Source organism: Hippopotamus amphibius, chromosome 2 (genome assembly GCF_030028045.1).
Source record: "Hippopotamus amphibius kiboko isolate mHipAmp2 chromosome 2, mHipAmp2.hap2, whole genome shotgun sequence".
In the NCBI taxonomy this organism is placed as follows: Eukaryota; Metazoa; Chordata; class Mammalia; order Artiodactyla; family Hippopotamidae; genus Hippopotamus; species Hippopotamus amphibius.
The window spans coordinates 132,290,458-132,306,193 of NC_080187.1; the positions used below are offsets into that span (position 1 = coordinate 132,290,458).

A 15,736-nucleotide genomic window follows, 5' to 3' on the forward strand; every position below is an offset into this window, starting at 1 on the left:
GAGGATGAAAATGCTGGGTCTTAAAGCCCACAATCCAGCAGGGTTATGTCCACATTTACCCTCACAGGTCCAGCTACAAGCTCACATTCAGTAAAGTGTTCTCTCATCACTGATGGACGTTCACATCCATTCTCTCACCAGATCGTCACAACTATGCAAACCAAACACGCAGACATATCCAAGACCTCTCCCCGCCCCGGTATTAAATGACCAACCCACGGCTCAGCCTTTTGAAGCTGTGTCAGCTTTCAAGCCGTCTCAGAACTGCTGCGTGTCAGCCATAGCTAAACAGAGCCCAGTGTGTATTGGCAGGGGATGGCAGGGCACTTAGAGCAGGATGGGAATGGGCCTCTGGAGTTCTCCCTAAAGAACCTTGGAGCCACAAGGGGGAGATGACAGGGATGTTCAGCAAGAGGGAGCTCTGGGCTTCCAACTGGATAACATCTAAGAGTTTGCTTGGTGCCAAGCCATACGCATTTTACAATCTGAAATAACACTGGAACTGGATCCCAGGGACGCCTGCTTGCCACCATCTCGGGACAGAAGGTACAGCAGGGGGTGCATCCAGGGCTCTGGTTAGCAGGTGTTTGCCTACAACGACAGAAGGCTCTCCACATTAACAGCCATGCAGCTGGACCTATGCTTGCTGGTCAGACCATCCCAGCCCACTTGCTGCCTTTGATTTGCTACAGTAGGACTTTGATCTGCTTTATGTCAAGTGAGCCAGTTTCATTTGCAAAGGGGTCCTGTAAAGTCTATTACAAATGCACAAGTGTGCTGGAGGGCTCATGGTAAAGCGAGTTCCTTTGCCCAGTTCGTTATAAAGTGCAGCTGCTTTTTCTTACAGTGAATAAATCTGGGAGCTAGTGATGATAATTTTTATGGAAAATAATGGTTGTGAGCACACCAACATAACAAGCAATTTCCCCAGAGCTTAGCTACCTTCAAGCTCTTCCTCCAAAAAATAATGTTGCTAATGGAGTTCCCAATGGAAATTTGCCCCCAGAAAACACCGGGCAAGTAAAACCTTGTTGTGAGCAGCTTGGCACAGTGTCATGAAGGCAAAATGAAAGTTGAAAAGGGGAGGTCCGGTTTCTTAAAAGGTAGGGATAATACTGAGCATGGCAGAGAAGCTAAACACAGCTATTAACCTTTGCTTTAGGACCAAACACTACTGGGGGAATGTAAAGTGATACAGCTGCCACGGAAGGCAGTATAGCAGCTCCTCCAAAAAAGTAAACACAGAATTACCTTATGATTCAGCAACACACATGCAAACACACACGAAACCAAGATTCTAATAGATATTTGCACACCAGTGTTCATAGTAGCAGTATTCACAGTAACCAAAAGCTAGATGCAACCCAGTGTCCATCAAAAGATGAGTGGACAAACAAAATGTACTCTATACATACAATGCAATACCATTCAGCCTTAAAGGAAGGAAATTCTGACACGTGCCACAGCATGGATGAACCTTGACGACATTATGCTCAGTGAAATAAGCCAGCCACAAAAGGACAAAGATTCCATTCACATGAGGTCCCTCGAATAGTCAAATTCAGAGATGGAGGGTAGAATAATAGATGCCGGGGGCTGGGGGGAGGGGGTGGAGATGCTGTTTCGTGGGTACAGGGCTTCACTTTGGGAGAATGAGAAAATTCTGGAGACAGATGGTGGTGATGGTTGCACAACAAGCGAATGTACATAATGCCACTGAACACTTAAAAATGGTTAAAGTGGTAAGTTTTATGTGATGTGTATTTTATGACAATTTTTAAATAAAGTTAAAAAAGAAAAAGCCAAACTCTAGAGACCCAGTGGCCCAGAAGCTGCCCACAGGCCTGGATGCACAAGTTCCAAGGCCCAGAGGGGGCGCCGAAGTGGCAGCTGCACCCGTGCTCCCCAAGCTCAGCCAGCCACAGCTCATGCCACCCATGCAGGGCCCCGCAGAACAGGTCTGGGGTCCCAACACGCGGGGCAGGATCACACAGGCCCGCTGCACAGACTTTTAGGAGGGAAAAAAAATTACTAGCATTTCATTTTAGTGTCAGGGAAACCATAACTGAAGCTAGTTAATCCCTCGTGAAATGTCTGCTTTTCAGAGTGTTCGTCTTTCTTCTGACAATAAAATAACCCTTTGTGATTCCGTTGGGCTCATTCAGACCTTTTTTCCTCTGTGTAAACTGTTTTACAAGCAAGTTTTAAAAAGCCTCTCAAAGCACAGCTGAACTCCACACACAGGATTGCAACATTTAATTTTCTCTAAAGGAGAAGTCCCCCAGTTGGTTTCCCCTGGCTGGAATCGCAAAGGCTGAGTTTCCTGGGCATCAGGCTTTGAGCCCGGGCTTTCTCAGTCTCCTCCAGCATTCCCTGGATGATCACTTGCAGAGCCTTTCCCAGCAGGCTGGCCGGGAGCCAAGGAGACAGTGGAGGGACATGGATGAGCGCCGCGCACCCATTTCCACGGTGTAAAGACAGGTAGTAGGTGTAATCACAGACATACCTACAACCACACAAAACGCCAAGTTACTCCTTGGACCAGCCTCTACCCTCAGTGAAATGTAAGCAGAAGCGACAACGCAGCAGCCCCAGAGCACGAGGGAGACCTGTCACCCAGGGAAACCCGGGTTTTGTTCCTCTGCCTCTGAAGGAACGCGCTGCTGGGAATGAGACGTGGAGAGACTGGCTCTTGGCCTCACACCCAGCAAGTGGCTGAACCCGGGAAGGGACCAGATTTTCAACCACCTAGACCAAAACATCCTTCCCCCAACCCCACGAGCCCTTCTCATTCACGTCTGCATGGAGTCATTTTGTTGTCACAGCTGCTCCAGGTCTTTGCTCACAACCCTCCAACCCCCGCCTTTAGCAGGGGTTCACATAAATCTTTAAGTTAAAGGATCCAGAGATAAGAAAGGAAGCCACAGACAAACAAAAAAACTAGATGGGACCAGCTGGGACCAAGAGGGCCACAAACCTGACCTCCAAGAGACCCTGGGTCTCATTATATGTTGCTTTTTCTAAATGAGCTTATTAAATGACACACCTACTGGCTACCAATGACCAGACATTAAGAACCAAAAAAGGATTAAAAGGGAGGCGGCACTCCACTGCCCTGAAAAAGCCCTGCCCCTTCCCAGGCAGACTCATGCCTACGCCTCCCCATCACCGGCCTCCCTCCTCCCTTTGTCTGTATCTTTGAAATGAAATCCCTCTCCCCAAGTGGGTGTTAAGTATATCTGTGAACTTTTCGTTCCCGCTTCTCCATTCTCTGACTGCTGAATAAAGCTTGAACCCAAGCGGGAGACAGAACCCTCTCCCTCTGAGGCAGAGAACCTCTGCTGGGCTGGTGTTGGAGCAGGGTCCACAAAACTTGATTTGGTAACAAATTCTGGCGCCCAACAAGGGGTGCATTCTGTCCATTAACTCGGGGTTACTCGCGGACCCAGGGCCAACACAGCTGGCTAAAGAACTCCGCCACCTGCCCCCATTCTCGACGTCTGGGCCAGCTGGGCTACTAAATTAAACCTGAGACTGAAAAGCAGCCGAGGATCGCGTGATGCGCTCCCCAGGTACAGACCATCTCTTTGTTTTGTGTGTGTGACGTAAGCCCTAGTCTCTTCTTGATATGAATGAAGCTCAATCTCTGTTCTTCGTGGTTTTGTTTGTCCTAATGATCCTGGAAATAGGTGCCACAATGGTGGGCCCGGGTTGAGCACTTGAAGGCCACAATGTGCCTGCCAGCAAAAAGGATACGTTGGTCATGGACCAGGGTAGAGGAGCACTAGGCCGCCTGCCAACCAGGAGCAAACGTCCGTGTAAGCAGGCACGCTGTACGACATTCACAGCCCAGCCCCGACAGTGTCCCCACCTCCGAGGTACAGTCAACAATCCGAGAGCACATCTTTTGCGTTGGATCATCTTGCCCTAAGTTGCCATCCCAGGGCAGGGTATGTGGCCCTGTTGGGTAGGTCCTGCCCCACTACCCTCCATCACAGATCCCTAAGGATCCATCCTCTGAGATATGAACCCTTAAAAAATCGTATTTTCATCAGATTTCAGGAAAATCACTTTGCCTGGTTGGGGAGGGAAGAAAAGGACGCCCAAATCATCCAAAGTCCTTGGGTCCTTGTAGCTGAGAGTATAGAGAACTGGACACATGCCAGTGGGCATCTGGCCTCCCTGCCCGATGACCTGTAACCAAGCAGGGACACAGGCTTTGTGAACAAGCCTCCTTGCCTTCTGGAGAGGCTCTTCATCTGAGCCATGTATCGGATTAGAGAACTCTTCTTTCCCACTGCCCCTTCCACCTGTGTCTGGGGACTGCTTGCTGTACCTCCTGCAGCCCCACAGTGCATCTGGGATGTCTAGTAACTGACTTACGAGAGGCTTTATAACTAATGCCCTCTTGGACCGTGTCTCCCCTTCCAGCCCCTGCGAAGACTGGTTCAGGTTTCAGTTAGAGCTCCTAAACCAGCTGGTGTGGGCCGGTCTTGTGGGATCTGCATAGCCACCTACCCTAGGAAGAGGCCACTGGGAAGCTGGAAACAGACTAGAAAGAATGACTCCCCAGTATAGGTAACCAAGCCTCTGCCCCGGTGAACGCTGCTAGGGTGCATTCTCCATGACTGGAAACGTTTTGAGTAGCACCCACTCACCAGGAGACAGCTTATTCTCTTTTGTACCACTGCGTGGCCCCAATATCAACTGGCAGATGGAGAAAGTCAGCCAGCTAACGACTCTCTAAATTATAATACTATTTTTAAATTAGACCTCTATTGCCAGAGTTAAAAAAAAAAAATGGGATGAGATCCCCTATGTCCAAGTTTCCATGGCACTTAGCCGAAAAAAGGGCCTCTGGAAAAAAAATGCAAGGCTGATTCAAATTTCTCTTTCCTGGAACTGGAACCTGAGCCTGAGGATCCTCTTGACGTCCTCCGCCGGCCAAGGGTAGCTGCCCCCCACTTCCAACAGTTCACCAGAGGGTCCTGAGTCATCTACATCTACCCCTACCTCTCCTGAATCGCGGATACCCTCCACTCTCTCAAATTCACCACCTCCCTACCTGGGGCCCCCCTTCCTCCCAATGGGTGGACCCCCTCCCGACCCTTTCACCTCATCTCGCGGTACCCCCTCCCTGGGAACTAGCCCAAGGCACACCTGCAGCAGCACTGAGTACCAGCCCTCTGGAACCAATACGCTCTTCCCTCTGCAGGAGGTCCCCAGTGGCAAGGGCGAGCTGACCACTGTGCACGTACCCTCTCTGCCTCAGATCTATAGAACTGAAAGTATCCATCCAAGGGTTTAAGAGACGACCCCGGAGGAGTCCTTAATTCAGCCTGGGGCATATTCCACACTCATTTGTGTGGATATCCAAACCCTCCTACACATCTTATCCTCTGGGGAAGAAACGTTACTGATTATAATTGAGGGAGGAAGCTGATAAAGACCAGTCAGAGTAACGCAGGGCGTGCTGTAACCAGCCTGGAATCTAGGCTGTGCCCATGTGGACCCTGGGTGGGGCCATCTAGAGGGAAATGGGCAGCAGCACCTCACACATCCCAGGAATTTGGTTCTTAAGGGCAGTCAATCACCGGGGAAGAAACGCACAGATTGGAGTAGGGTTCAAGGAGTCATCCAAGGACTGAAGGAAAATCTCTCAGCTTTCCTTGAGCGCCTAAGGGATGAGCGCCTAAGGGATGAGCGCCTAAGGGAGTGGCTCCCAGCGTACACAAACATAAACCCGGAGTCCGTGGAAGGGCAGGACATTCTTTTCTTCTTTTTTAGGTGTACAATTCGATACTTTTTTTCTTATTGGTAATGTATATATGGCGATCCCAATCTCCTAGTCATCCTGGGTGAGTGGAAGCGCAGGCCACTTCTTAAGTTATCATTTAATTTCCCAGAGTGTCCCAGACATTAGGAGAAAATTTTAAGTTGGAGAGAGGGCCCACCACGCCCACTTCCCGGCCAGTGGAGTCAGCATTTCCGGTGTTTCACAACCGGGATCTGGAGGCAGATGCAAAGGAAGATAAACGAGCCAAGGAACCGCCAGTTCTCTGGCTTTAGCAATTCAGGGTTAATGGACCTCCAAGGGATGACACCATCCCCCGCCCCCCGCCAAGAGACCCTGTAACATGAACGAGTTGCCTGGGATTTCGAAGAGCACGCCCACGGTGGAGAGAAGGGCTTAACCTCAGCGTGCACACTGTGTGGAGGGAGGCCAGGGCAGGAGGAATGCCGCGAGTGTCTCGGAAGGAGACTGAGGGGACCACCGTGTTCTGGCTCGTCCTCGGTGGTCGCACGCATAAAAGAAGAGGACTGAAGGGCCCAGGGGCTCCTCGGCGTGCCCTGGAAATTACCTCCAAGAAGCCTAGGCTGACCCTGACTGTGGGGGGTAAAAAGGCTGACTTTTCACTCAACACGGGGGCCACCTACTCCGTCTTGAACACCCAACGAGGCAAAATGACCAGAGATAAAATGCAAGATAACGAGGGTGAAAGGGAAGCCACAGGAACGCAACTTTATAGAGCCCCTGAGTGTGATCTGGAAGGAAAAATGTTATCTCACTCTTTCCTACATGTCCTGGAATGCCCAGTTCCTCTAACAGGAAGAGATTTACTATACAGAGTGGCAGCCACAAGTTCTCTCAGGGACACAAAACGTACCATCAAAATACCTAAGATTCTCTTCCATTCTGTAGTCCTCATAACACCACCCTCTGCCAAGAACAATGGAACCATTAACCTTGAGGGGATTAACCCCTCAGCATTGGCCCTGGACACCAGGGGCCGAGCCAGGAGGGTGCCACCTGACTACCATCACCCAGATAGAAAACAACAGCCATTAAGTAAAGAAGCCCTAGTGGGCACCAAGCCGATAATAAAAAGTCCACTCAAACAAGGGCTTCTGGACCCTGCCGGTTCCCTTGCAACACTCCTATTCTGCCAGCAAAAACCAAACAAACAAAAAACGAAAAAACCCAGTTGACACCTGCTAATTCAGGACCTCCACGCTATAAACGAAGCTGTGGAGGAAATTCACCCAGTGGTGCCAAATCCCTACCCCTTACTCTCTACCCTAAACCCTGAAAGGCTTTGGTATTCAGTGCTAGATTTAAAAGACACCTTCTTTTACAGTGTGCCCTTAGCTCTGTAATCTCAATACATTTCTGCATTTGAATGGCAGGATCTGGCAGCAGGAGAAAACAACACTAGGGCTCGATGGTTCTGCCCCTGGGGATTCAAAAACTCCCCCACCCTCTTCAAAAAGGTTTTAACTGAGGATCTTAGTGACCTTGAGTTAGAACAGGGGACTATACTTCAATATATGGATGACATTCTACTCGCGGCCCCACCAAAGAGCTTTTCGACCATAACACAGCTAACGCCTTAAATCATCTGGCCAAGAGAGGATATAAAGTTTCAAAGGAAAAAGCCCAAATCTCCCTCCAGTGGGCAGAACACTTAGGATTTAATAATAGAAAGGGGGCACAGGGCACTATCTAAGGAGAGGGAAGAATTGATTTACCAGATGGCACCCCAAGTACGGGAAAACAGGTCGAGGGTTTCCTGGGGAGGCCTGGGTTCTGCCATATGTGGACCCCCAATTCTGCCTTAATTGCTAAGCCTTCATGTGAACAGTTAAAAGAGAAGGACCTTGACCGTTTTGAGCAGATCCCTGATTGTGACTGGGCATCCCTGGAACTGCAAAATCATCGCATGAGAATCCCTGTGTTAGCTTTACTCGAACTGAGCCACCACGTCCATCTATATGTCCACGAGAGAGGAGAAACTGCCTTGGAGTTGCTTACACAAAAACGCGGACCTCTCACTCAGGTTGTAGCCTATTTTTCTAAAATGGACCACGTTGCTAAAGGATAGCCACATGCTTACGGGCTGCAGCCACTACCTCTCAGCTTCTCAAAGAGGCTAACAAATTAACTTTTGGACAGCCCTTGACCATCTGGACCCCACCTCCGAAAGGGAAGGGGGGCAGATTGGTTACCCCCTGGTCAAACCTTCCAAGTCCAAGCCATGCTTCTAGACAACCTGTGACTCTGAGGCCCTGCCTCCTTGCTCCCTCAGACGGGTCCCAAATCAACTCGTGATTGTGAGACAGTTACGGAGCAGGTTTACCCCAGCAGGCCTCACTTAGAGAGCCCCCTACAGGGAATGCAGGATGGGAATGGTTCATTGATGGGAGCTGCTTTATGAAAGACGGAAAGCAAAAGGCAGGCTCCACGGTGGTTTCCATCACTGAAGTGCTGGAAGCTAAAGCTTTGCCCTCTGGCTGCTCTGCTCAGAGGGCTGAGTTAATTGCCCTAAGCAGAGCACTGGAACTGGGGAAAGGGAAAGTTGTCAATATCTACACTAACTCTAAATATGCCTATCCAATCCTACACGTCCATGGGGCCATCTGGGAGAGGGGAATGCTGACCTCAGGGATTAAAAAACAGATTAAAAATTGGCGGGGGGGGGGTGAATTATGAGGCTGCTGGAGGCTATACTCTTGCCAAAGAGTACAGCCTGTATCACTGTAGAGGCCACCAAAAGGGAGAAGTGAAAATAATAAGAGGAAATAACAGAGCAGATATGGCAGCTAAACAAGCAACAGAGGGTGGGGACAGACTTCAAATGTCACTCCTACTGGCACCCCCGGATCCTAACTCTTATACTTCCATATACACCCTGGAAGAAAGAGAAGAGGCTTTGAGATGGGGCTATTTTAAAAGCCCAGGATATCTGGCATGGATGGTTAACCATCCTGGGCAGCTGGCCTTCCCGTCAGCTACTGCACGCCGAGCCAGCCAGGAAGCGCACCAGAGCACACGTGAAGCGCAGCAGGCCCTCCATCAACGTCTCAGCAAGTCCACGACTACTCCCAATTTCTGAAGTCTCCTTAAACAGGTGGTTGAAGCTTGCTCTGTCTCCAGAATAACCCTCACTCTCACTCCCTGCCCCCCACCAACCAAGGTCAAGGAGGTGACCCCCACCCAGGATAGAGGCATATATCCAGGGCAAGACTGGCAAACTGGTTTTACAGGAGTGCCCTGGGGCACAAGGACATGTGTAGATATTTGCTGGTTTTGACTGACACCTCCGGCTGGATGGAGGCATCCCCGACCGGAACCAGGACTACCTTGGAGATCTCTAAGGCCCTGCTCGAGGAAATAATCCCTCAGTTTGGGCTCCCTAAATCCATTCTAAGTGACAACGGGCCCGCCTTTGTTTATCAAATTACTAAGGAAGTCTCTAGAGCCCAGGAATTAAATGGAGTTTACCCTCCTCTTAGAGACCACAATCCTCAGGAAAAGTAAAAAGAACAAATCAAACTCTCAAAATAAATTTAGCCAAACTATGTCAAGAGACTCGTCAACCTTGGATCTCCCTTCTCCCCACAGCACTTTCGAGAATGCAGTTAGCCCCTAAAGGAAGGCGCAGGTTAAGTCCATAAGAGATCACGTACAGGAGGCCCATTCCTGAAGGACATGGCCACAAAACCACCCTTAGGGACATGGGCCAACAGAAATATGCCTTCCCGAGAGGGGAGATAAAGCTTTACACGCCCGTGGGAATCAGGAACTGCCTTCCCCTTCTGACATGGTTTTACGTTCTTTGTTCCCCGGGGATTGGGTTTATTTGAAAACCTGGAAGGCTGGAAATCCACAAGACCAATTAGACCCCAAGTGGACAGGACCTTATCTTGTAATCTTGACCCACTCGTCATTCAGCCTGACAACTGCAGGGCATGACTCTGGGCCCCCCATGCCAGAGTGAAGACAGCACCTACAGCCGAGGAAGAAGTTACTGAGCCACCCACTCAATACACCTGTGAACCTGTCACAGCCCTTAAGTTACTTTGCAAAAGGACCACCTTACCAATAGATAAGTAGTGTGGCAGACAGGTTTAGCAGTTGGCCTTGTCACTGCTATTGCCTTACTTGGCTTCTGCTGTTCTGCCAAACCCCCTCCCTCTGGCAAGCATCTCCTCTGTCCATGCCAGATATAGGGGATATTAACTTTGGAAGCAGGATGAGTGACTATTATTATCTCTTCTTTCTTATCTTCTCTCTCTTACAATCATCCGCACAGTAAGGAAATTCAATGCAATAGTAAATTTCTGGAGGATTATAGCCTGTGGACAACATCTATACCAGTGCTGGATCTGTCACCCCCCACTCTCAAAGTGACACCTATGGATTAAAGGTTTTACGTTTCATCCCTAAGAATGACCACCTCACTCTCACCTTGACTAACGGGTCTGCTAAACGTACCCCTCTTGAAGTTCATGTCCCATCCCTAACGCCGCTTCCCTGCTTAGATTCCCTCTAATGAATACAAAGCCCTCACTCTAAAGTGTCATTGCTCTGATGGTCTTGCTGCCACTGTCCCTGTGAAATGCCCTTATGAAAGGGAGGAACCTGCAATAACACCCTAGGGTTGCTCTGGCCGCTGATCACTGCTTCTTCCATCGCCCACAATTTAAGTGCCCTGGGATTGACTCCTATGGAAATCTCACCCGTTGGTGCCCTCTGCACCAACTTGAATACACACATGGACCAGGTGGGAGATGTATTTATTGGGGAGGGGAAATGCCAGTTGTCTGGTGTTTAGTATATGGCCCTCCTAAGGCCTGGGGAAAAGAATCCCTCAGTGACCCCTGCCATGTAGGTGGCCCTCTCTCCCCACATGGCAAGGGAACCCCCTCTTATGGAGGGGTTCATCTCCCCAGAACATAAGCTCCCCCTGGGTACCTGTTCCTTTGTGGCCCGAGAATAAACAAATTGCCCCATCAGAACAACCCCAACTCTTCCTTCCCTTCTCTGCGTTGGGCTCTAGCCCATCCTTGTTTAGATAATGCCCAATTTGGGGGACACTGCATAGTAGGTCAGCTAAGTTCTCGGAACCTAGGTAAAACCATTCATAACACCACCCTGCCCCGAGATAAAAGGGCAATAGGACTCATTCTGGCAGGAGTAGGGACCACTCTCAGACTAGCAGTCCCCTGGGGAGGGTTCCCATACCATGAAATCACTCTACAAAATCTCATCCAGGCCTTTAAGGGCTTCTCTAAAAATACGGGGGATGCCTTACAAGGACCCCACACTTCTCTGGACCACTAGCAGATGTTGTTCTCGACACCAGGCTAGCTCTTGACTATCTCCTACCGGAGCAAGGGGAACTCTGAGCAGTTATTCATAAAACCAGCTGCACGTATGTCAATAACTCTGGTCAGGTTGAGGGCAACGTAAAAGAGACATATGAGCAAGCTCAGTGCTTACACAGATATAACACACAAGGTCCAGATCTGAGCTCCATCTGCAACACGGTCAAACAGAGCCTCCCCAGCTTAACTTGGTTTCTTCCATTTCTGGCCCCACTAACTGCTATCATTCTCCTGCTCATCTTTGGGCCCTGCCTCCTGAACTGCCTTGTCAACTTCCTTAGTAAACAGCTTGAAGCCAACAAATTTCAGATGATACTAACACAAGGGTACAAGCTACTGGGACTACAGCCTAGAGACAATCAGACTTATTTTAGGCTAGTCAGGAATAGTTCTGCTCCTCTGATCCAGGGGAATACTGCACTTATGTTCAGCAGGAAGCAGCTTCAGAAGTCAGACCTTTGTCCTTCAGCGCCCTTCGAGAATGAGAAGCAGTAACATGGAAACAGGGGTTTTATTGCCAGAGCTGCTCCCAGTCTTTGCTCAAAACCTGCCAACCCCCACCTTTAGCAGGAGTTAACATAAATCTTTAAGTTACAGGATCCAGAGATAGGAAAGAAAGCTACAAACAAACAAAAACAGATGGTACCAGTTGGGCCCAAGATGTCCAGGAACCTGACCTCCAACAGACCCTCAGTCTCATTACACGTTGATTTTACTAACTTAGCTTAATGTGCTTAATAAGACACACCTATGGGTGGCCAGGACCTGCCATTAAGGACCATAAAAAGGATAAAAAAAAAGGAGCGGCACTCTACTCCCTCAAAAAAGCCCTGCCCCTTCCCAGGCAGACTGAGGCATATGCCTCCCCCCCCCCCCCATAATTAGCCTCACTCCTCCTCCCTTTGTCCATCTTTAAAATTAAATTCCTCTCACCAAGTGGCAAGAGAAGTTGCTCTGTCAGTCTAGTTCCCGCTTCTCCATTCTTTGGCAACTGAATAAAGCTCAAACCCAAGGGGAAAAAGAACCCTTGGAGGCCAGGCTAGGGCCTGAGCAGGGTTCATAAGACTTCATTCGGTAACCACTTATTCATTCACTCTTTGGAAGGAGTGACTAGCCTAAAATAAGTCTGATTGTCTCCTAGGGGTCAGAGTCTGCAGAAACAAAGGTAAATTAATCTTCATCTGGGCTAAAGCAGAGCAGTTAGTTCACAACTTGGCCCACAATAAACAAAAATACAGCATCGACAAAGTGTGGGTGGCTCTCACCATCCCCCTCCCATCCCTCCTTCTCTGCTGCGCGCCAAAGGCTGGTGAGCCGGAGGGGGCCTCGGAACCAGCCCTGGGCGGGATGAGAACGAGCCCGCCTGCAGGGAGGGTGACCACGCACCCCTCTGGATGGCACAGGATGCCACATCACAGGAGTAAGGCTGGTCAGAGGCCACTTCATCCCCTCCTTCTCCTCCCGGGACGAGCCCAGGGACAAAACGCACCTGCCCGCATCTCCAGAAAAGGCCACCTCCACGCCCTCGACGGCCACGCGCCTGCAGACCGCCCTCATGCTGACCCCTGAAGCGATCACTTCCGGGCCATCCGGAAGGCACACGCCGTGCTCCGGCCGGAAGCCCCGGATGTCCGCATCGCGGTAACCCCGGTTCTTGCCGCGCTGTTCCAGAAAGATGGCCTTGGCGGCGGGGTCTACGCCCACGTGCACAACGAGCTGTGTGAACACACGTTGTGGCCGGAGATTAGGGAAACTGAGGTCCGCTCTGCTCCCCAGACTGGGCAGAGGGAGAGCTCTGGGGTGCAAGACCCCTCAACACCCCAAACGTGCCAGGTTCACCCCCTGCCTGCTTCCCCTGATGAATGGGCTGGAATGAGAAACAGCTGGATAGAAACCCATGCAGCGTCTAACTTAAATACTTTCATATTTCCAAATATTCTTACAGGGTAGCGTGTTCCCTTTTTCCCTGGGAGGTCCAGCTGGTATCTACGACTGTCCCAGGAGAAGCTTGGCCTTTCCGTGGAAGCTTCTGGCTCTTTTATGAAACTCTAATAAAGGAAATTAGTAACAGTCTAATAAAATAGTTGGAATTTTTTGAGCAGATCATTTTTCCCCTTTGAAAAAATAGCTGATTGTTTTATCAAAACATTTGGGGTGTTGTCTTAATAGTTTGGTGGTGCGTGTCTTATTAATATCATCTGGTCTTCATATTTGGGGAATATTTGTACCAGCTTCCTATATAGTAACTCTGTTGTGATAAGATAGACTGGGAGTGATGGACTCTCCCACCTCCCAGTGGGGGCTGCCCTCAAACTGCCCTCCTAGGCCCCAGAGGTCCTTGCCTCTCTGCCCACGTCACAATCCACCTGCCCTGCAAGGGCCTGGCTGGGACCTAACCCAAGGACCTCTCTGTTTGGTGGAAACTACCTTTGAGTCCAGGCTGGGAATAAAGCTTCCATTTCTTTCCCTCCTGTCTCTCCGGAGTCTTCTTCCAAGATCTATTCTGTCTTTCACCTTAAACTTTTACAAATAGACCCTTACAAAATCATCTGGGCCCTTACTGGTGGGATGTGAAGGCAGGGTACACTTCAACCATTAACCCTAGAACCAGGGTCTTGAGGTTCACGGGCTCTGGGTCTCCACCATATAATCAGCCCCCTGCTCCCCAGCCCCACTGCCTCCCCAGCTGTCATTTACTTGCGGTTGAAGATCTTCCCAGATTCTGGTGACCCTCTGCTTCACTTCCCTGTAATCCACTGGCAGCTGAAGAATCTGAAGCTCCACCTCCATGTCACTCCCCAGGCCCAGCTTGGACAGTTCCTGCAGAAAGAAACATGTGGACTCACCTTGCTTGATGGAGGGCCAAGGGGAATTCCTGAAAAGCCAACATCAGGGTCATACAGTCCATTCTCACGGCCTTCTGTGGGCCTGGACCCTGCCCTCAAGGAGCTCACACAGTGGCGAGGGGCCAAGAGGGGGGCCATGGCTCCTGCCCCCCCACAAAAGTTTCCACATAGCTGCTTCTGTCAACGTGCACATACCCTAGAGGCATGCCTGACCCAGTCTGCAGGTTAGGACATAGTTCACAGAGGGCATGCAGGGAAGTTCTAGCAGACAGATGGGGATGAGCCAGATGAAGACCAGGCACAGGATGCTGCAGAGGCACAGGGACCTTAGAACAGAAATTTATCAAAAACAAAACAAAACAAAAAAGATATTTATCATCTTGCAGTGTCAGAGGATAGAAGTCCAAAATCAAGGTGTCAACAGGGTCATCCTCCCTCTGAACCTTGTAGGAGAAGGATCCTACCTGGCCTCTTCCAGCTTCTGGTAGCCCCCAATAGTCCTTGGCTTGTGGCAGCATAACTGCAGTCTTCACATCACCTCCCCTTTGTGCGTGTCTGTCTTTGTGTCCAGATTCCCTGCTTTGTAAGAATACTCCCCCATGACAGTATAAGGTGGTGCTTTCCAGAGGTTGATGACATTACTCTTGCCAACGTAGAAAGTGATGGGAAGCCAAACTGTAGTTCTCTGTGGCCTTTATAGAGCTACAAGTGTGAGATGGAGTGCATTTGACATTGAACTTGACACCTCTGTGTATTTTACTTATCTGAAAGACGATGCCCAGGAGACTTGAAAGGCCCTGCTTCTGCTTATCAGCTGTTTCCTTTCAAGCTTCCAGTCTGGTGCTCAAACAGCCTTGACTACAGGCTGACATTAGAATCCCTCCACTGTTGGATTCTAGTGGAACTCCTGATCTGGGGCTGTACTCCACAACTAGCCACCTTGACATTTTGGTGCAGGAAATAGGAGCAGGCACTTTAGGTGGTATAAATAGATGTTACACATTGCCTCACATCAGCTCAGGTCACTTTTTGCCATCAAACAGATTAAGGAAAACTTCTAATATTTAGATATCTTTGGATATCAGAATTGCAGATAAGGGATTGTGGGCCAGTATAAACTTGAACTTGTTCAAGTATTACCACAGAATTATTCTCCAGTATCTTCCTGGCGTATTTTCTCTTCCTAGCTAGAATGTTGTCCTCTTCCTCTTTCCCTCCCGGTTGTCCCTACAGGGAGAGCTGGCAGCTTGGTAGGTCTCCCTGTCACCAACTCCAGGGACTCTGCTAAGGGGCAGCCATCCTCCCCTGGAAAGAGGAGACCACTTTCGCCCACAATGTGGGGCTGGAAGTCCCAGAGCCTGCTGGTTCTCCTGGAGCCCTTTCAGCAAGGGGAGGTATAGACCTAACAGACATCCCCTACTGAGGACAGAGGGCAGACAGGAGGATAATTGCATCTCCACTGGCTGCAGGCCTCCCGGGGCCTTGGCCAAGCTGCCTGGATGGCTCTGGGAAGTCTGCAGCCATCCTGAGGTCACCAGGATGTGTGGTCAGCTGTATTGGTGTTGGGAGGGAGAGCCATGGACTGAAAACATGTACCCGCCACACATACCCCTTCCCCCACTAAATTCATATGTTGAAACCCTAACTCCCAATGTGATGGTATTTGGAGATGAAGGCTTTGGGAGGTAATTAGGCTTAGATGAGGTCATGAGGGTGAGGCC

General features: G+C 49.9%; 1 protein-coding gene across 2 annotated transcripts in view; it reads right to left on the minus strand.

Moving 5' to 3' along the window:
- Positions 1-2,265: 2,265 nt before the first annotated feature.
- PGPEP1L (pyroglutamyl-peptidase I like) overlaps positions 2,266-15,736 on the minus strand; it is a 48,092-nt gene continuing 34,621 nt past the window's right edge. Inside the window, exons 1-4 of one of the 2 annotated variants that reach the window (XM_057723856.1) lie at positions 14,480-14,533; positions 13,867-13,989; positions 12,659-12,885; positions 2,266-2,506 (exon numbers count right to left, since the gene is read on the minus strand). In XM_057723856.1, the coding sequence (XP_057579839.1) occupies positions 2,266-2,506; positions 12,659-12,885; positions 13,867-13,989; positions 14,480-14,533 (645 nt within the window). Of the gene's footprint in view, positions 2,507-12,658; positions 12,886-13,866; positions 13,990-14,479; positions 14,534-15,736 lie in introns of those variants that run through there. The other variant, XM_057723855.1, reaches the window with a different exon arrangement.